Source organism: Phyllostomus hastatus, unplaced genomic scaffold (assembly GCF_019186645.2).
Source record: "Phyllostomus hastatus isolate PE091 unplaced genomic scaffold, TTU_PhHast_1.1 phas_contig_86, whole genome shotgun sequence".
NCBI lineage: Eukaryota > Metazoa > Chordata > Mammalia > Chiroptera > Phyllostomidae > Phyllostomus > Phyllostomus hastatus.
In genome coordinates, this window is record NW_025333977.1 from 81282698 (window position 1) to 81304867 (window position 22170).

General features: G+C 38.3%; 1 protein-coding gene across 1 annotated transcript in view; it reads right to left on the reverse strand.

Moving 5' to 3' along the window:
* The window catches only part of CFAP44 (cilia and flagella associated protein 44), a 116763-nt gene that overhangs the window by 67059 nt on the left and 27534 nt on the right, over window positions 1-22170 (reverse strand). The window contains exons 8-15 of the mRNA XM_045851498.1: window positions 21719-21833; window positions 16610-16774; window positions 14616-14771; window positions 14156-14203; window positions 13455-13554; window positions 9359-9453; window positions 4704-4913; window positions 4316-4426 (exon numbers count right to left, since the gene is read on the reverse strand). Coding sequence (XP_045707454.1) covers window positions 4316-4426; window positions 4704-4913; window positions 9359-9453; window positions 13455-13554; window positions 14156-14203; window positions 14616-14771; window positions 16610-16774; window positions 21719-21833 — 1000 coding nt within the window. The remainder of the gene's footprint in view (window positions 1-4315; window positions 4427-4703; window positions 4914-9358; window positions 9454-13454; window positions 13555-14155; window positions 14204-14615; window positions 14772-16609; window positions 16775-21718; window positions 21834-22170) is intronic.

Below are 22170 nucleotides of genomic sequence, written 5' to 3' on the forward strand. Positions count from 1 at the left end.
AAGGACTACTGTATGTATGAAATTGTCTTTCCATAAACCTAATGATAATCACAAAAAAAAAGCACCAGAACAGCCTTGGCCAGGTTGCTCAGTGGGTTGGAGTGCCATCCTGTGCACTAAGAGGTTTCAGATTCAATTAAGCAAGAAAGGGGGAGGGAAAGAGAAAGGAAGGAAGGGAAAGATCACATAACCAATATAAAAATGGAAAAAAGAACAACCCAAAAGATCTTGTAATATTAAGAATATTGTAAAATTACAGATCATACATTTGAAAACTCAAAAGAAAGAGGTTGATATATACAAATATGCTCAACATCACTAATCATCAAGGACATGCAAATCAAAACCACAATAAGCTATTACCTCACACCTGTTAAAATGGCTACTATCATCAAAAAGTCAAGAAATGCTGGCTAGGATGTGGAGAAAAGGAAAGCCTTGGGTGCTATTGGTAGGAACATACATTGATGTAGCCACTATAAGTTAAAGATTCCACAGATTAAAAAGAGAACTACCACATAATCCAGCAATCCACTTCTGGGTATTTATCCACAAAAAACAAAAATACTAATTTGAAGTATTATTTACAATAGCTAAAACATGGAGAAAAAGCCCTAAGTGTCCATCAATGGATAAATAAAATGTGGCATACACACATACACAATGTAATATTATTCAGAGATAAAAAAATAAAATCTTCCTGTTTGTGAAAACATGGATGAACCCTGGTAGCATATCTTAAGTGAAATACGTCATACAGAGAAAGACAAATACCATATGTTCTCACTTACATGTGGAACCTTAAAACAAAACAAAACAAAATAAAACCAAAAAAATAAAACCAAACTCATAGATACTGAAAACAGATTGGTAGTGGCCTGAGTAAGAAGGTGGGCAAAATAAATAAAGGAGGGTCAAAATGTACAAACTTTCAATTATAAAATAAGTCATGGGAATGTAATGTACAGCATGGTGACTATACTGAATATTAGCACCCGCATATTTGAAAGTTGCTAAAAGAGTAGGTTTTTTAAAGTTCCCAATAAAAAATTGTTAACTCTGTATGGTGACAGATGTTAACTAGACTTATTGTGGTAATCATTTCACAATGTATGCAAATAATGAATTATTAATTGTATACCTGTACAATATAACTAATATAATGTATGTCAATTATACTTCAAAAAACTAAAAAGAACTAAGGACTAGATCTAAATATCACCATAGTCATTGAAGACACTGAATCAATTCTTTAAAATCATCTAAAAAAATACCCCATCCTCACATGGCTCTACCACTAAGTCTGCCAAACATTCAAAATTCTAATATAACACAAACTCTCTAAGAGAATAGAAAAAGGAGCACTTTCCAACTTATTTTAGGAGATAAAATAACCTTAATAACTAACCAGATGATGGATTATGATGACAAAAAATTATAGCCCAAGTGTCCCAGGTTCGATTCCCAGCCAGGGTACATTCCTGGGTTGCAGGCCATAACCCCCAGCAACCGCACATAGATGTTTCTCTCTCTCTCTCTCTCTCTCTCTCTCTCTCTCTCTCTCTCTCTCTCTCTCTCTCTCTCTCTCTCTCCCCTCTCTCTCTCTCTCTCTCCCTCCCTCCCTCCCTTCCCTCTCTAAAAATAAATAAATAAATTCTTTAAAAAAAAAATTATAGCCCAATCTCTTCTTTGAACCTAGATTTAAAATCCTAATACAATATTAGCAAAAGGAATTCAATAACATGAAAAGTTTGCTAAGGCAGTTCAGTGGGGAGGGGAAGTCAGGGGGTGGAGGGATCGAGCAAAAAGGAAAAAGGACTCATGGACATAGACAACAGTATGGGGATTGCTGAGGGGGAGGTGTGTATAAAGGGGACTGAATGGTAATGGAAAAAAATACAATAAAGATTTTTAAAAAGGCAATTCAAGACACCAGAGAGAGACTGGTACAGCCACAACTCTAAGGGCCAAGATCCCAGGGAGAAGGAAGCTCAGAGAAGTGAGCTACATAATTGCTGCAACTTTCTTCTAAGGGTGTTTACCAACTTAATGCGTGGGACCTAGAAGCCAAATAAAATGCAGTATCCTAGATTTCAGGCATTCCCTCACAGATGAGGAGACAAAAATGAAGTGCAAAGCTACAATACAAGAAAGTCAGGACTTGAGGGACATGATCTCATAGAAAAGGAAAATACAAGATAAGTGATACTGACATTCTGTTGGGCCTTTGCCTTCAAAGCATTTACACAACTCTAAGCTGCACAGGAACAAGATCTGTTCATGTCATGCAAAGAGTCACATTTGTTTTCAATTTAACTTTCAGTTTGAAAGATACTACCACTATGTATAAAATTGGAGGTTGGGAGTTATTTTAGCACGTTACCAGTCCTGTATCTACAGAAGAAATTCAATGCATTTTTAAAATCCTTCCATAGGCCTGGCTGGGTGGTTCAGCTGGTTGGAGCATCATCCCAAATACCAGGCCAAAAGAAACTGGCATGAAATATTCAAAGTGATGAAAACCTAGAACCTACAACCATGCTTACTCTACCCAGAAAAGCTATCATTTCGAATTTTAGGACAAATAAAGAGCTTCCCAGACAAGAAGCTAAAGGAGTACATCATCACCAATGCAGTGTAACAAGAAATGTTAAAGGGTCTTCTAGAAGAAGAAAAAATGATAAAAAATATGAATAACAAAATGGCAAATACATATCTATCAATAATCACTTTAAATGCAAACGGATTAAATGCTCCAATCAAAAGACATATGGTGGCTGAGTGGATAACAAAATGAGACCCTTACATATACTATTCACAGGAAACTCACTTCAGCTCAAAGACACAACAGACTGAAACTAAAAGGATGGAAAGATGTATTTCATGCAAATAGAAACAAAAAATTAGGGTTGCAATAGTACATCAGTCAAATGGACTTTAAAACAAAGGCTATACAACAGGAGACAAAGAAGGACCCAGCAATTCCACTTCTGGCTAATTATCTAAAGAAACCCAGAGCACTAAATAGAAAAGACATAGGCATCCATATATTCACTGCATATTTACAATATCCAATACATGGAAGCAACTTAAGTGTCCATCAACAGATGAATGAGTAAAATAGAAGTGGTACATATATACAGTGGAATATGATTCATCCATAAAAACAATGACATTTTGCCATCTGCAACAACATGCATGAACCTAGAGGGTGTCGTGCTGAGTGAAGTCAGTGAGACAGGGAAAGACAGATACCAGATGATTTCACTGTATGTGGAATCTAAAAAACAAAATAAACAAGCATAAAAGAAACAGACTTATAGATACAGAGAACATTTTGAGTGTTGCCAGAGGGAAGGGGGTTAGGGGAATGGGTAAAAAAGGTGAAGGGATTAAAAAGTACAAATTAGAAGTTTCAAAACAGTCATGGGGACATAAAGTACAGCATAGGGAATATAGTCAGTTATACACCAATAACTACTGTATGGTGTCAGATGGGTACTAGACTTATTGGGGGGAATACTTCATAAGTTATATAAGTGTCCAATCACTATGTTGTACACTTGAAACTAATATAATATTGTATGTCAATTCCAATTGAAAAATAAATGAGTTTTAAAAAACAATGAGCATTGTTAATTTTAAAAGACATTTTTCTAGATACTACTACATTTTTACAGCCCTTTTGTTTAGAAGATCTTAAAACAGATTATAGATGTATGTCAATAATCCTGATATCACTTCTATGCAGTTCATCAGTTTTATTATTATCCTGGAACCTAGGACAGCACCTGGCTTAGACAGTCAATCACTAATCAGATGACTGACCTCTCCTAGGCTCAAACTCAGGGAAATTATAGACATTCCACAAGATTAGTATCAACACTAAATCACCAGTTGTTGTTAGAAAAGAGGCAATGGGACATTAGAAGAGAAAATGGAGGTAAAGTGGGGCAGAAGAGAAGTAAAAAGACAAAGAATGAGAACAAGTACACTTACAATTTACAACGGAACTTCTGAATGTCAGAAGGACTGACAGACCCAAGTCTACATATTCTGACATACTGAGTACTTGGCTAAAGGCACCATTGTTGAAGCAAAGCCTGATATGACCCAGGGTTTTCTGAGGGCACTGTGACCAACGAATCCGAGTATGGTAGTGAGAAGAGAGGGTGCACTATAGCCAAGGGGAGCAGCCCCCTGGTCCCTCAATGCAGGACCCAGGAGTAAGGATAATAACTGCACCTGCTATTCTAGATCATATCACTGCATAATAATTAAGATTTAAGTGTGAGGACAAATAATAATTACTTACATGAGATACCCCAGACCACATTAACTGGCAAACAGGTTCAGGAGTAGTAATATAACCAATTGGTTTATAATCCTTTTCCACTTCAAAGAAGAACACAGTTTTATCTTTACTCTAAGAAAATGAGAAATATCAGCCAAATTTGTATTATTATGAAATCCATTCCATAAAGTACCAAGAAGAATTTAATAGCTACAGTATACCCACTGTACACTTATACCTACAATGATCATATATCCCAGATTATTCTGGGAAAATTCTTATTTCAAAATATTTACTTCATTTTCCCCATAAAAGCAATTGACAGACTAATCATGTATTCCAGTATGTGGTTCTGAAAGTCAAGTTTAAGCTTGCAAGTGCAATAGAAAAGAAAAAATCTAGTCCTCACCCCTGTGGCCAGAATTTCTCCATCACGTTCAAAGGCTAATGCGGTGACGTAAGTGGTATGGGGTTTGAAAACATGTTTCAAATGGAGATCTGCATCTAAAAATTTCTTCCGTCCTGCAAAAATTGTGAGCCCTTTTGGATCATAAAGTTCAAGAATTCGAACAACTCCATCTTCAAATCCTACAACAATCTGTGCTCCAGTGTAGCTAACCTTGGACACAAATTAAACACAAGAAATCCGAAATTAGTTGATTACAATTAGTTGATTAGGAAAGTTGTACTGCATAACAGATACCTCTGTACTTGCTTAGACTTCAGTAATTTAACAATGGTGCCCTTCAGTAATGCCTTATAGTGCGTCCTCGGACTTCCCTCTGGTCTAGGACAGATCCTGTCCCTGCTGTCTGTCAGGCAGGGAGACAATGGCAGTTCAAATACTTGCTGAACGCATGTTGGCCGAGTGTCTGTCTACTGCATGTCAGGCGCCTGTCACTAGCAGCTCAAGGGTGAGCGTAACCAGCCTCAGGCCCTGGTGCCACAGAATGTATGGTCTAGTGGGAAACGCAGACACTAATCACACAAATGGGTGAGGAATTATGAACTGAAATGAGTGCTAAAGGAAAGAAGCATATTCTCTGAGAGCACAGAACAAAGAAGCTGACCTAGACTGAGGACTTCCGTAAGGAAGAGATGGTAGGGTAGAGATGAGAAAGAGGCCCAGGAGTTAACAAACAGGAAGGCAGGAGAAGCACCCTGGGAGGGGATATAGCTTGTGCAGAAGTCATGGGCCAGTAACACAAGTAACTCTGCGGAAAAAGTTGATTTGAGTAGAGCAGACTGAGGGAGGGAGTGGTGCTTCCACAGGAGGCTAGAGAGGGAGACGAGCAGGCACTGGGCCATAAGGTGCCTTATGTGGCCCTGGCCCGGTAGGCATGGTCTTCATCCCAAGAGGAGCGGGAAGCAATCAAAAGGTTTTTAGTTGGGGGCTGGGGGTGGGAAGTAACATGATCAGATTTGCTATTTCAGAAAAGTCATCCTCGCTGCTGTGTGGAAAGTAGATCTGAGATGGCCGGCTAGGAGGCCAGGAGACTTTTTCAGCATCCTTTGAAGAGACGCTGCCATACTCTAGGACAATGATTGTGGTCACTTGGTCTGAGGTGGAGATGTAGTGGAGATGAGGGATGTAGATGTATTTTAGTGAGAAGTATAATGGCCCTATTGGTAATGACTGGATATGAGGAATGAGGACAGGGGAGGTGTCGAGGACAACTAAGACATAAACTGAGTCAGGAAACACTGGAAGGGAGCCAGGTGTGTGTGTGGTTTGTTGCTGATATCATTGTTTTGGAAGGAGGAATGGCTGGGGCAAGCAGAAAATCATTCATTTGGTCTTGGCCATGTTGAATTTGAGGTGCCCTGGAGATCCCAAAATAGAGATGACATATAGTCTGCAGCTTAGAGGAGAAGTCTAGGCTGGAGATGTGAACCTGGCAATGTCAGAATGCTCTGTGTCTGTTGTCTTGAAAGGCACTCCAGAGAAGGGTGGCAGCCATGGTATTCTCTTGAGCAGAGGTATCTTTCCTGAGGCCAGGCAATTATGAGAATATTGGAAATAAGAAAACTACTACATTCAACTCCAGTTGAATGTTGTTAATCCAGCAACCATGTACTAACTGTCAAAGGTACCAGTAACTGTGGAGGCACTGGAGGTACCAAGAATAGGTATAACTGTCATGAAGAACAGTCTTGTGGGAAGGAAACACAATAAAGCAAATCATCTTATTATGTTGTGCTAAGTGCTCTAAAAGAAGCATGTACGCAATCCTTAAAAAAAAATAACAGAAGAAGGAACACGCTCTGTTTGAAAGTGGGGTCACAAAGAGCTATGCAGAGAAAATGATGTTTGACCTAAACTCAGTTGTCAAGAATGATGTGGAATTTTCCAGAAGCCAGGAAGTATGGAAAGGAGCATTTCAAAATTCTAGTACAATATCCATATGATCATTACTTGGATGAAAGGCTAAAATGGGAAACATTCTATGGACATCACAAAACCATCTGAATAAACAATTCAAATACTTGGGCCATATTTTAAAGACTTCAGTAAGAGTATAAAGATATGATGTATTATAGAATTGCATACCTGAAACCTGTATAATTTTGTTAACCAGTGTCACCCCAATGAATTCTATTAAAAAAAAAAAGAATGAGCCAGGATGGTAATTCAAATATGCTGTGGTTTCTACTTGTTCCAGCCTAATCATTGTTCTGCCTCTAATCGTTGGCCTAAATTCTCCTTTTAATCTTAATCCTGTCATGAAATTCCCCTCCATTCCAGCTTTCTCTGCATCTACTTTGAGCCTGGAACATTTTCTTTTTTTAAGGTTTTATTTATTTATTTTTAGAGAGAGGTGAAGGGAGAGAGAGAGGGAGAGAAACATCAATATGTGGTTGCCTCTCTTGCCCCGCTACTGGGCACCTGGCCTGCAACCCAGGCATGTGCCCTAACTGGGAATCAAGCCGGTGACCCTTTGGTTTGCAGGTCCATGCTCAATCCACTGAGCTACACCAGCCAGGGCCATTTCCTTTCCTTTTTTTTTTATTTCAACCCAAAATAGTAAGGATAAAACATTCCCAAAATACTCGAATTTCAAAGAACATGGCTGCAAAGTCTGGCTGGGTGGCTCAGTTGGTTGGAGCATCATCTGTATATCAAAAGGTTGTGGGTTTGACTCCTGGTCAGGGCATGTACAGGAAGCAACCAATCAATATTTCTCTCTCACATTGCTGTTTCTTTCTTTCTTTCTTTCTTCCTTTCTTTCTTCCTTTCTTTTCTTTCTTTTCTTTCTTTCTCTCTTTCTCTTTCTCTCTCTCCATTTCCCTCTCTCTCTCTCTCTCTCTCTCTCTCTCTCCCCCCTCCCCCCATCAATAAAAACATATCCTCAGGAGCAGATTTTACAAAAAGATATTAAAAATAAAACACATAGCTGCAAAGTATTTGACATGCCTCCCCTGAAAAGATGGGCCATTAAGTTCCTCCCCCTTTAATCTGGATGGAGTTTGTGACTGCTTCACCCAATGTGTAACAGGGTGCAGCCAAGAGGAGGGCCTCAAATAGGGATTTGTAATGGGGTCCAGAAGAGCTTGGAGATAATTGGCTCCACACCATAGGGCCACACAGGCCCAGAATGCTGGCAGCTGTGGCCAATTGTGGGAGGAGCTGGAAATGGGGCTGCAGAGGAAGATTGGCAGTGGGATTTAAACCCAGGCATGGCAGCCATTTGGCGTCTCTTTTTGGGAACACATGTCTTTTCAGGGACCATGAGGCTTGAGTAAGAGTCAGGACCATGTGGCTTTGGAAGGCTCCCTTTTTGCCACATGGATGGTGCCAGGAGCCTAAATCACAGACTTCTACTTTCCTGAGATATGGTACCCTAGACTGGGCAGAGGGAGAAGGAAGGACTGTGTGTGTTTGTGGGTATTCTATAACTGAGTATTTTAACTGTGGGTATTTTAGTCTGTATAACTTTTAAATAAACAATAACTCTTTTCCTTTTCACCAGTCTCTGACATTGAGAAACGTCTTTCTTCTGGTAGCAGGCAAAGTGAGCCTAGTATGGAGGAGGAAACCCCCAGAGAAAAAGGGGTCCTTTTATATCGTTCAGCCACCCCCCACCCTGGTCTGTTCTGTAACAAACAGAATATGGTACAAGTGGCATGATGTGACTCCAGAGGCTGGGAAGGCCAGCGGCTTCTGCCTTGTTGTTAGGATCCTAGATCTTGGAGCCCTGAGCTATGGGGTAAGAAGTGTGTAACTGCCCCGAGGCCACTATGCTGTAACGAAGCCCAATCCACACAGAGGGAACGTTAGGTAAGCACTTCTGCTGATGCCCCAGCTTAGTCCAGCCTTTAACCCAGGTGCCAGACCTAACATACAGAAGCTTTTAGATGGTTCCAGGACCCAGCTATCCAGGTCTTCCCTGCTGAGGTCCCAGACACCATGAAGCAGACATAACCCATCCCAGCTGTCATCTGTCTGAATTCTCAATCTACAGAGCAAAACAAAATAATTGCTGTTTTTTACCACTACATTTTGTGGTAGCTTGTTACACAACAACAGATGACTAGAAAGAACAACTCCCTGGCTCTGCCTAAAATTTCCCCCATAGCTCTTATCATTATCTAACATACCACCAGTTTTACTCATTGTTTAGTGTCTGTCTCTGCCTCCTATCTCTCACTACAGTGCAAGACACAATGAGGGCAAGCATGTTGTCTTTGTCCACTGCTATAGTCCCAGAATCCAGAACAAAGTCCAGCACTTAGTAGGCATGCTGGAAATATAAACAGAATGAATGAAATCAGAGCCAGGCAGAGAGAGGACACATACAAAAGTTCTGTTGGCAATGACTTTGTAACACAGAACCACTACTATTCTGCAGGTGGCATAAAAATAAATTTTCATTAAAACAGGACCAAAATCACAATAGGAAGGTCATGGTATGATTTCTATCACATTCTAATGAATAAACTAACTTAAAATTTGTATTCTTCTCTGAAATCCAGAGATAGAAAATATCTGTATTTCCCATAAATAGCACTGTTATCCTATATTTATTAATAGAATCTTGTAGAAGTTCATTATAGTAAACTTACCAGTCGAGGAACCCAAGCAAGGGCAGTGCCTCCTTGTTTGAATTTCACATGAGTCAAAGGAGTTTTGCTGGCAAAATCATAGATTCGAACAGAGCCTACAGAAAGACAGTTTTAAAAGAAAAAAATGTAAACATAATCCATTTTAAAATAACTTTGGCTCTCTTTACATGTTGAGCATTATAACAAGAAATTTCACAAATAACTAAGTCAACTGATAATTCAATAACCTTTCCTTAGTCAAAAATTTCTATGCATACCCTTGACTGGGCAGCAAGAAAAAAAGCAGGTGGTTACTTATAAGGGAACTGAACAAGACTGTCAGCTGATTTCTCATCAGAAACTTTGCAGGCCAGAAGTAATTGGTATGAAATATTTAAAGTGATATAAAGCAAGAACCTAAATCAAGATTACTCTACCCAGCAAAGCTATCATTTATGACTGATGGACAGATAAAAACCTTCCAAGACAAGAAAAAGCTAAAGGAGTACATCACCACCAAACCATTATTACAAGAAATGTTAAATGTTGCAGAAGAAAAGAAGAAATTAAAATATGAATAATAAAATGGCAATAAATACATATCTATCACCAATTTCTTTGAAAGGAAATGGATTAAATGTTCCAATCAAAAGACATATGGAGGCTGAATGGAAAACAAAACAGCACCCTTACATATGCTGTTCACAGGAGACTCACTTCAGAGAGAAAGACACACACAGACTGAAAGGAAAGGGATGGATAAAGATATTTCATAAAAACAAAAATGAAAAAAGCTGGGGTAGCAATACTTATACTAGACAAAATGGACTGTATTTTTGAAGTATATTTTCTTGAGTTTGCTATTATAGTTGTCCCAATTTTTCTCCCCTGTTGCCCCCCTCTACCCAGTATCCCCATTCCCTCCACAAATCCCCCTCCTTAGTTCATATGCACATCACCATGCACTTCTCCATTTCCTATACTATTTAACATCCTCCTGTCTATTTTGTACCTACCAATTATGCTTCTTATTCCCTGGACCTCTCCCGCTGTTCTCCCCCTTCCCTCTCCTAACTGATAACCCTCCAAATGACCTCCATGTCTATGATTCTGTTCCTGTTCTGGATGTTTGCTTAGTTAGTTTGATTCAGTTGTTGATAGATTTGAATTTGTTGCCACTTTAATGTTCATAGTTGTGATTATCTTCTTTTTCCTAAATAAGTCTCTTTAACATTTCATATAATAATGGCTTTGTGATGATTAACTCCTTTAGTTTTACTTTGTCTGGGAAGCACTTTATCTTCCCTTCCTTTCTAAATTTCAGCTTTGCTGGATAGAGTAAACTATGTTGTAGGTCTTTGCTTTTCATCACTTTGAATACTTCTTGCCAGTCCCTTCTAGCCTGCAAAGTTTCTTTTGAGAAATCAGCTGACAGTCTTATGGGAACTCCTTTGTAGGTAACTCTCTGCTTTTCTCTTGATGCTTTTAAGATTGTCTCTTTATCTTTAAACTTTGGCATTTTAATTATAATGTGCCTTGGTGTGGACCTCTTTGAGTCTAACTTGTTGGGGACTTTCTGTGCTTCCTGGATTTGTATGTCTATTTCCTTCACCAAATTAGGGAAGTTTTCTTTCATTATTTTTTCAAGTAAGTTTTCAATTTCTTGTTGTTCCTCTTCTTCTGGCATCCCTATGATTCAGATGTTGACACGTTTGGAGATGTCCCAGAGTCTTCTTATACTATTCCCATTATTTTTAATACTTGCTTCTTCTTTCTGTTCTGGTTGAATGTTTATTTTTTCCTTATGTTCCAAATTGTTGATTTGAATCCCAGATTATTTTCCTTCACTGTTGGTTCCCTGTAGATTTTTCTTTATTTAACTTAATGTAACCTTCTTTTCTTCCCTTATGTTTTTGCCATACTCAATAAGTTTTCTGAGCATCCTGATGAACAGTGTTTTGAACTCTGCATCTGAGAGGTTGGCTATCTGTGTTTCATTTAGTTCTTCTCCTAGGGTTTTGTTCCTATTTCTTTGTCTCTTCAATTTGGCAGCCTCCCTGTGTTTGCTTCTGCATATTAGGTAGAGCTGCTTTGATTCCTTGTCTTCCTGCACCTGTTAAGTTGTATGGGGTGGAGCCTTAGGGAATCACCAGGGCTGGACAACCTGCTTCACTGCTTTTTGGTTCTGTGTGGGGGAGGGTTCAGAGAAGGTACAATGCCATTGTCTAGCTTCTGGAGGTTTGCCCAGCACTAGCCCCATTTCCAGTCACTTCATCCACTTCCCATATGAGACTGGTGTCCTTCCAGCTGTTGCCCTGGTGGTAAATGACAGAGCAGGTTTGCATATGTTCTAAGTCTGTGAAGGTCCTTTAAGCAGACTCTCCTGAAAATCCAGAAGTTTCTTCTACCACTGCAACCCCCATTGCTTTTTACAGCCAGAAGTTATGGGGACTTACCTTCTGGGCACTGCAACCCTGGGCTGAGTGGTCTGGCCTGAGACTGGGATCACTCATTCCCAAGGTATCCCTCCCAATTTTTAGCCACCACACATGACTGGGATCACCTGTCCCACCACCACCACAACAGGTCTCCTTGCCTCTCCACTCCTGCTACCTGTCTAAATGAATGTGGCTTCTTTAAATTCTTGGTCGTTAGATATCCATACAGTTTGGTTTTCTGACACTTCTGGGTATTATTTGTTTTGAGGTTTCATTTTAATTCTTCTTCTGGTTGAGTGAAGAGGCAAAGTGCGTCTACCTATGCATCCATCTTGACTAGAAGTCCTACAAAATGGACTTTAAAATAAAGGCTATAATAAGAGACAACAAAGGACCCAGCAATTCCATTTCTGGGTATTTCTTGGAAGAAACCCAAAACAGTAAATCAAAATGATACATACGTACATATATATGTTTACTGCATCATTACTTACAATAGCCAAGGTAGGAAAATAGCCTAAGTATCCATCAATAGATGAATGGAAATTTTTAAAAAGCTGGGGTAGCAATACTTATATTAGACAAAGTAGACTTTAAAACAAAGGCTATAACAAAAGACAACAAGAAACAAAGCAATTCCATTTCTGGGTATTTCTTGGAAGAAACCCAGATCGAAACCCTAAATCAAAAAGATGCATACATACATATGTTCACTGCAGCATCATATACAATAGCCAAGATATGAAAACAACCTAAATGTCAACCAATAGATGAATGAATAAAGAAGTGATATGTATATATGATGGAATATGACTCACCCATAAAAAAGAATGAAATCTGGCCATCTGTAACAACATGAATGAATCTAGAGGGTATTGTGCTGAGTAAAATAAGTCAGATAGGGAAAAGACAAATACCAGATGATTTCATTTATATGTGGAATCTAAAAATAAATAAATAAAATAAACCAACAAGCAGAACAGAAAAAGAATCATAGATACAGAGAACAGTTTGATTATTCCCAGATGGAAGGGGGGTAGGGAAGGGGTTAAAAAGGTGAAGGGATTAAGGAGGATAAATTGGTAGTTACAGAATAGTCATGGGGAGGTAAAGTACAGAGCAGGGAACATTGTCAATAATATTGTAACAACTAGATATGGTGTCAGATGGGCATTAGATTTATCAGGGTGATCACTTAGTAAGATATATAATGTCTAATCATTGAGTTGTACACCTGAAACTAGTATAATATTGTATGTCAACTGTCAATGTAAAATAAAAAATTATTTAAAGTCAAAAAGGAAAAGACAACTGGTGATTGGCTGGTAGATCAATTTCACTTTGATCAATTTCACTTTGCACAGTCCACATAGATTCTATGCAAATCAAGAAGAAAAAAAGGAGATAGAAAGAAGAACAGCTCAAATATATATTAGACCAAAATGAATAGCATCTTCATGAGTCACTTACTGATTGTATACTTATGTTCATCTCCCAATAACCACAGCTGCTGCATTTTATGCCCTCTCCCCTCCACAAAAACTCATCTCACTTTCATTACAAGATTTCCCTTTTGGAAAAATTCTCAAATTCTTTAATGTTTTACAAACAAAAAAAATGTATTTGAAGTGAAACAAAAGGACAAGCTATATTGTCATTATACTGGAGCTCCTACTTACGGTCCAAGGCTGTAGTTGCCATAAGGTAAGTGATGGGAGAGACAGCCAAGGCTTCAATGGCTCCAGAATGGAAAGAGAAGAGGCATTCTGGATCTTGTGTCTGATCATACAAAGATGAAAATTATATTAAATTCAAAGATAGCTTAACATAGAATTACAGTCAAATTTAAAGAATTGCAAATAATACCCTGTAACTACATGTGTGATTTTATCCTAAGAGAAATAAGAAAAAGCATAATAGGTTAGAAAGAACACTGGACTTTGGAGTTAGGAAAAACAGAGTTGGTGGCTGTGTGATTTTGCACAAGCCCCTTTGAATGCCAGTTTCCATTTCTCTTATCAGTAAAATGAGATGATGGCAAACACCTGCACACTAAATAGTACGGTCATGAGGAGTACATGATATAATATCAATGCAAATAGCTTATGTCTATGAAAACTGGGAAGCACTATATGTTAGCCATTGTCATGATCACTTTTCTGATAAGTTTTGCTATGAGACAGACCTCTTAAAATGTACAATAATAATGAAAGAAGAGAGAGAGAGAAAAACAATATGAGTTGTCAGCAATCAGATATATTGACCAAGTTTTTGATGAGACAATGATCAATTACAGAGAAAAATAAAGTATCTTTTAAGGAAGAATAACAAAGATTTATTACTATGAAAACTAGGAAAAGTAGGAAAATAGGCAACTTACGATATTTGAAAAACTAAGGTCAAGCTTCCATATGGCTCCACTGGAATCCTAAAAAATTAAATGCCTAATAAGATTTTGTCTTAATCATTATGAACTTTTATCAAATGAAAAAAAAATTTATCCCTATGATTTAAAGAAGAAACAATAACATTATTAGCTTACATATATTTTAAAGTGTGGCTGAAATTTAACTAAATCAACTTCTATATATCTTAGAACAACACTACCCAATAAACAAAGCAATCTCATTATACTTACAGTTAGTTTAACATAATAAAAATTCTAATAAGTTTTCTGCATTATAATATAGTCAATTAAACACCAAAACTCAGGAACTCTTCAGGTTATCAAAAGTAGTCTTAAAGGTAAAATAGACTTATAGTGACAATACATTTTAATACTATTTTAATTTTATGTCCAGGTCACTTTAAAAGAGCCAGGAGAGAAGAATGCAACTTACCTGAGCCAACCAAACGTTATTTCCAGTTTCATTCATTTTTATCATAGAGAAGAGTTTAACATTCTTGTCTACTTGAAGTTCATTAATGGGCTCGATCTCTAGCAATCCAGTGTCATCTATAATATCAGCAGTGTCTATGGTCTCAAAATCCCATATCTTATAAAATTAATAAGAAAATACTTTAATAATCATAGAGCAGTTTCTGAATTAATATTTTCTAGGCCAGAGAAGAAATGCAAAGAAATGCCTTGTATTTACAGAAATTTGTGAGAAAATACAGCTCCAAATAAGAATTCTAATTTGCCCAAAGCAATCTGTATATCAAGGTTTGAAAATACATATGTAACAGGTCTTTCTACACAGAGAGTGACCATAAGGAGTAAATGGTTCACTTGTTCAGCAAAATATCATAATAAGCCTTGTTTCATATACACCAGTAGGCCCCCTGGAAAGGGGAAGTAGATGTTTTTGCTTAATAATTCAAACACTACCTTCATTACAAAGAGAGAAAATGAATGTGATGATGTGTTTATTAGACACTGTTTCTCTTCCTTATCATTAATGTAGACTGTATTATTTGGATAAGGATTGTTGTTCTTGGGATGGGAGGCCAGGATGCTACAGGAAGGGTGCGGGGGCATAGTTCCATGTCACGCAGCAGAGTTAGAAGGACTTCCTCTGTGAAGTGCCAAAACCCACTCCGGATGGTTCTGTCGATACACCCTGCTGTGTTAGCCTGGACTCAATAACTGAGACTCTGAGAAAGTAACTTCAGGGAGGGTTGGTGTAGACCCATATAGGTTAGCCTTGTAGCGGGAGGCCCAGGTCCTGGGGTTGGACTAATGCCTGGAGTTGGGGTAAGTTTTCCTAAGGGGTGAGAGGTAGAGATTTCAACATAAAAGGACTGAAGAGATGAGGGTGGACTTTGAAAAGGGAATCAAGCTTAGAAATTAGCAGTGTCCATGAAGGGATCCTCTGTGAAATATTTAACTTCTTTTCTCTTGAGGATTTCTTCCATTTGGTATCTTAACAGTTTGGGGTATCTTGACATACCTTGGATGGAGGAATATATTGTATGACATAATAAGGGATATAAGATTCTCAGAGTAATGAGTAAAATCTTATAAGAGTAAGTTTAATATAGCAAATGTAAAAAATTTATACTTGGGTTCAAAAAGCCAATGATTAGAGGGCAGACTGGAGAAGATATGGCATAAACAATATGTTAGACATTGTAAACTCAATAGGTGTCAGCAATGACCATGCCATTAAAAAAGTCTTACTTCTGATAATATATCCTTAAGACTATCCAGAGGATACTACCACTTTCTTATGAAAGGTCCCAGGTGGAATCCCCACCAAGGGGGCCAAATAAATCAGGAATCTCTGGGTTTGTCAGCAACAGTAGGGCGCACGTGCACAGGTATGACCACAACCAGGAGGAACAACGTTCCAACTTAGCCCATATTATATGCAGGAGGGTGTCCACCAGTGAGGACAAGTGAGTTCACTACTGTCTGGTGCAAGGATTGGGAGCACCCATAACCAAACCCTCTCATCTCACCTTTGAGTATATTCCTGATTGGCAACCACAGTAAAAAAGTAACCAACAAATGTTTGGCACTATTGACCCTAGAACATGACCCACTCACACCAGACATTTTGGAAGGACATCTGTGTCCACTGTTTATATTGTGCTAACACGGGCTTTCGTTTTATGAAACTGCTATTTCAACAACAAAAAGATTCCCTCAAAATAACAAAAGATTCCCTCAGAAAATTTCAGCACTAAGATGCTGTAAGTTCATTTTGGCTAGAATTCAAATATTTACCACAAGAGAAGCATTATTTAAAATGAGTTGACCTGGGACTAAACAATCACTAATCTCCTTCATAAAGTGACTGCTGTGAGAAATAAAAAACTGATAGAACCAATCAAGTGATCTGTAAGGCTTAGATGTGGGTGCTACTGTGCAAGTATCAGGAAAACTTACCCTAACGCATCCATCTGACCCAGCAGTGATAACTTCACCCTCGTCTAGCATTATCTGGTTGATGGGACCCTGGTGACAAGACTTACTTCCAGTTCGACAGAGCTCGACTTTGATGAGGCCAGCTTCCCACACCAGCATGTTGCCCCATTCTGACCCCGAGACAACCTGGCAAGTGTGTGGAAAGGAAGGAATGTGCATTAAAACTGGCAGATGGGTATATTTATGCCTCTAATAAGAGTAAAAATAATTTTTTAAAGATCTTTCTTGATTATAAAAGTAAAACATTTTAAATATGGAAAAAATAAGAAAATATAGAAATGAAAACTCACTGCCCCAGGAAGAACCACTTCTCACATGTTGATGTATTTCCTCTGAGGGTCATGCATCGTTTTCATTGTTGTGACTAGACTGTATGCTACTGATAGTTTTTCAAACATACCTAATATATATTTCTTTGTACATCTCTTTTTTTAAAGGATTTTATTTATTTTTAGAGAGAAGAGAAGGGAGGAAGCAAGAGAGAGAGAGAAATATCAATGTGTGGTTGCCTCTCATGAATCCTCTACCGGGACCTGGCCTGCAACCCAGGCATGCGTCCTGACTGGGAATCAAACCAGCAACCCTTTGGTTCACAGGCCAGCACTCAAACCACTGAGCTATACCAGCCAGGGTCTTTGTACATCTCTTAAGGACATGATCCAAGAGTGGAATTACTGAGTCAAGAGTTAGAGGTATGTTCAAAATTCTTGATAGATGAGACTGTCTTTTAAGTATGATAATATCAATTGTTATAAGATGTTTGAAAGTTGTGAGGGCATTACTGAACTCATCCAATTTCAAAGAAGTATGATCATCTGGAACCACCTCATATTAATCCATTTAATCCCCCACTTCCCAAAATATCAATACATACCACCAAACACTAGTTCTTACGATGTTTAATAGGTGTCACCAAAAAAACTATTAATGGAGTATTGACTCTGTGCTGAGAACTGCTGGAACACTTTATATACATAAATTTATCCAAAAAACCATATGAACCAGGTACATTTATTGGAGATAACATGTACAGTTGTGGAAGTTAGGTACTTTATTGTCCCAGAAAAGACAGCTTTTGTCTTCACACAAAACCACATAAGCCAGGAGGAGCCCTGACTACTATTATCCCCATCTTACAAAGGAAAACAATTGAAGAATAGAACCATTAAGTATCTTGCCCAAAATTACTCAGAGGAGTCAGGATTTTAAACCAGGCACCATGGCTCAAAAGCTCCTGTTTGACTCCCACTGCCCCAGAAGACAAATACTAGGACAAAGTCAGACAAATTTCTTTGCTCTAGGACTCTTTGGACACTTCAACACAAAAATATTCCCTGGAATCACCAAGAGGAATTTTTAGGTACAAAGGAATTAGAAGAGAAAGTCTTATTTTCACTGAGCTTCTGTACAGACTAACATGCCATGCCATGCCCACTGGGAAATTCCAATCTAATTCCTGCCTGCTCTAGGATCCTGCATCCCCATGTCCCTCTCACCTAGAGTGACTTAGGACCTCACCCAGGCTTTTCTACCTCTTTGTCTACCCATTCTTATTTATATTACCTATTAAGCTTCAGCCCACTTATGGTAGAGTATTTAGACTTGGTTTCTTCTGTCCAGTTACTAAAGCTGCCAAAAGTCACCAAAGCCTAAGGAATTCCTGTTTGAAATATTATTCATGTCTAGCTCTCCTTTTCCAATTGTCCTGAGAAAAGTCTAGGCCCTCATCACCTCTTCTTTCAGGAAAGCAACGTCTTCCTTCCTAGCTTGTCTCCTTGACTGCAGATTTCCCTTCCTCTAATTCACTTGGGATTCTGTGGCCAAATTTGTCTATAACTTCTTTTATTTGCAACTCTACTCTTCCAATATATAATAGTTCTGCCTGGCTGTTAAAGCCTTCATACACCAGGACCTAACCATACTTCTCATTTTCATCTCCTACTCTTTCCCAACATGAATGCTTTGCCTTAGCTGGTGTGGTTCAGTTGGTTTGACATCGTTCTGCAAACAGAAAGGTTGCCGGTTCGATTCTCAGTCACGCCATGTGCCTGTGCCTGGATTGCAGGTTTCGTTCCTGTCAGGGTGCATAAGGAAGGCAACCAACTGATATTTCTCTCTTCCATCAGTGTTTCTCTCCCTCCTTTCTCCCTCCCTTTTCCTGTCTCTAAAAATCAAAATAAAGTTAAATTTAAAAAGATAAAAAGACTTCTTTTCTCCCCTACATCTACACAAACTACTGACCCTTTTAAAGATATATCTCATACCATGTTTTTAACAAGGGTTGCATTGATCTTTATGTCACTTAATTCTTACAGTATTCAGAATATGAAGGTTGACTTCTGGCCAAGGTGGAGGCATAGGTAGATACACTTTGTTTCCTCGCGCAACCAAAAAAAGGACAACAACCCATTTAGAAACAAAAAAGAACCAGAACTGCCAGAAAACTAAACTGTATGGAAGTCTGACAACCAAGGAGTTAAAGAAGAAACATTCATTCACACTGATAGCAGGGGCAGAGATGGGAAGCCAGAGCAGACAGTATACATGGCAAAGTGGCAGCTGGCAGACAGGTCAGTGCCACATTTGTGTGTATGTAAACTGGGAGGAACAATTGAGGAGTGAGACAAACTGCACAACCCAGGGTTCTAGGGCAGGGAAATAAAGTCTCAAAACCTCTGGTTGTAAAAATCTGTTGGGGTTGCAGCAGCAGGAGAAACTCCTAGTTTCACAGGAGAGTCCACTAGAGGGACTCAGAGAGTCCTAGAATGTACGCAAACTTATTCACTTGGGATTCAGCACCAGGAGGACCCAGTTTGCTTGTGGGTAGTGGTGGAAGTGACTGAAAGCAGGGAAACAGCTGAGCAAGCCACATTGTTCCCTCTCAGACTTGTTCCCCACATATAGCACCACACCGCAGTGATGTGGGTTGCCCCACCCTGGTGAATACCTACGGCTCCACCCCTTGCAATGTAACAGGTGTGCAGAGACAAAGAAATAGTGGCCCAAATGAAAGAACAGATCAAAACTCCAGAAAGAGAACTAAGTGATGAGGAGATAGCCAATCTATCAGGTGCAGAATTCAAAACAATAGTAATCAGGATGTTCACAGAAATGACTGAATATGGTTGTAAAATAAAGGAAGACATGAAGGTTATGCAAAGTGAAATAAAGGGATATGTACAGGGAACCAACAGTGAAGGGAAGGAAACTGGGACTCAGATCAACAGTTTGGAGCAGAAGGAAGAAATAAACAGTCAATTGGAACAGAATAAAGAAACAAGAATTCAAAAACATGAGGAGAGGCTTAGGAACCTATGGGACAACTTTAAATGTTCCAGCATATGAATCATAGGGGTACCAGATGGAGAAGAGGAAGGGCAAGAAAACAAACACTTATTTTAAAAAATAATGAAGGAAAACTTCCCCAATCTGGCAAAAGAAATAGACTACCAGGAAGTCCAGGAAGCTCAGAGAGTCCCTATGAAATTGGACCCTAGGAGGAACACACCAAGGCACATCATAACTACATTACCCAAGATAAAAGAGAAGGAGAGAATCTTAAAAGCGGCAAGAGAAAAGGACACAGTTACCTACAAAGGAGTTCCCATGAGACTATCAGCCAATTCCTCAAAAGAAATCTTGCAGGCAAGAAAGGGCTGGAAAGAAGTATTCCAAGTTGATGAAAGGCAAGAACCTACATCCAAGATTACTCTATCCAGCAAAACTATCATTTAGAATGGAAGGGCAGATAAAGTACTTCCCAGATAAGGTCAAGTTAAAGGAGTTCATCAACACCAAGCTCTTATTATATGAAATGTCAAAGAGACTTATCTAAGAAAAAGAAGATTAAAACTATGAATAGTAAAATCACAACAAACTCACAACTAATAACAACTGAAGCTAAAAAACAAAAACAAACTAAGCAAACTACTTGAACAGGAACAGAATCACAGAAATGGAGATCACATGGAGGGTTATCAGACAGGAGGGGGCGGAGGGAGAATGGGGGAAAAGGTACAGGGAATAAGAAGTAAAACTGGCAGGTATAAAATAGACAGGGGGAGGTTAAATAGTATAGGAAATGGAGAAGCCAAAGAACTTATATGCACGACCCATGGATATGAACTAAGAGGGGGCAATGCTGGTGGGAGGAGGGGAGTGCAGGGCAGAGGTGGATAAAGGGAAAAAAATGGGACAACATAAAAACATCATCAATAAATTATATTTAAAATGAGTATGAAGGTGGAATAATTCATGATCATCTTATGGGTTTGGTTATACTATAGTTTAGCCAGCATCCAGTGCTTTTTATTTCCTCCTACATACCATAAGTCCTAACTGAGAATATGCCACTAGGTAGAGAACTAGACCATTTTGTTCCTTAGAGTAATATTTGTACACTGGTATTTACTTATAACTGAAATGATTGCAAATAACTAATCTTAATAGGAAACCAAATATAATATTAACAGAGAAATGATTCGATAGGCAATATGCCTATAAATTTTGTAAATGAAAGAGAGGAAGTAATCTTAACAATATTAAAAAATAAACGAAGTTTATTTTAAAGCTGCAGTGTTGCAGATGTTACTGTAAATTTGCTCAATCTTGTTTGTTGAATAATAATATGACAATACAAACAAAAGCCACACAACATTTTTGACTCAGCAAATCCTCTGGAAGCATCATGGGAAAGAAAAGAGCGGGGAAAGATAAACATTGCAACTCCATGACATAATTAAAAGGAACAAGTGCATCACTATATTAACATATGAAAATGCTTGCATAGTTGACACATGTGAATAATATTTAGTTAAAAAACAGCAAATGATGTGTACATGTGGGTTATAACAATTTCATGGAAATGTATTAAAGTTACATAATAATAATTATAATAACGTAATTACATGATAATCTGAAGAGATAAAATTAAATATTGATTCTATTCCCAAGGATAGTATCTGTTATTGCTAATACTGACAGTGCTTTTTAGAATGTACAGTGTGTCTTCATATGCATATGCCACTTGAAAACATAGTTCTATTATTGTAGAATAGAGGCCATTCTTACCTTCCCATCTGGGAGCTCCATGTAACCTTCTATATCAGTAGTGGTTGTTTTTCCAAATCGGCCTAGTGAGCCCTGAAGCTTGAGACCAGTGAATGTCTGAGCCATTCCCCAGAATCTGCAGACAAGAAAGAGACTAAATGTACTGACCTCAAAGAAGTTGTTTTTAATTTTAATATGACCCAAACATTTATATATTTCATAGTCACATATATTATTACATCATTCATCTTATTAATATGTATCCATCATCTACTACCTGTCAGGCAAAGTTTTAGGCAATGTGAATTCAGCATTGAGTGAAATAAATGAAGAAGAAAATAAATGAAGAAGAAAATTCGTTGCCTTCATAGATATTACATTTTATAGGTGTGCAGTCCTATGCCATAGCCATTAGCCAAGTTGGACTAATTCAGACTTAAAGTAATTAAATAAAATATAAAAATCAGTGTTTC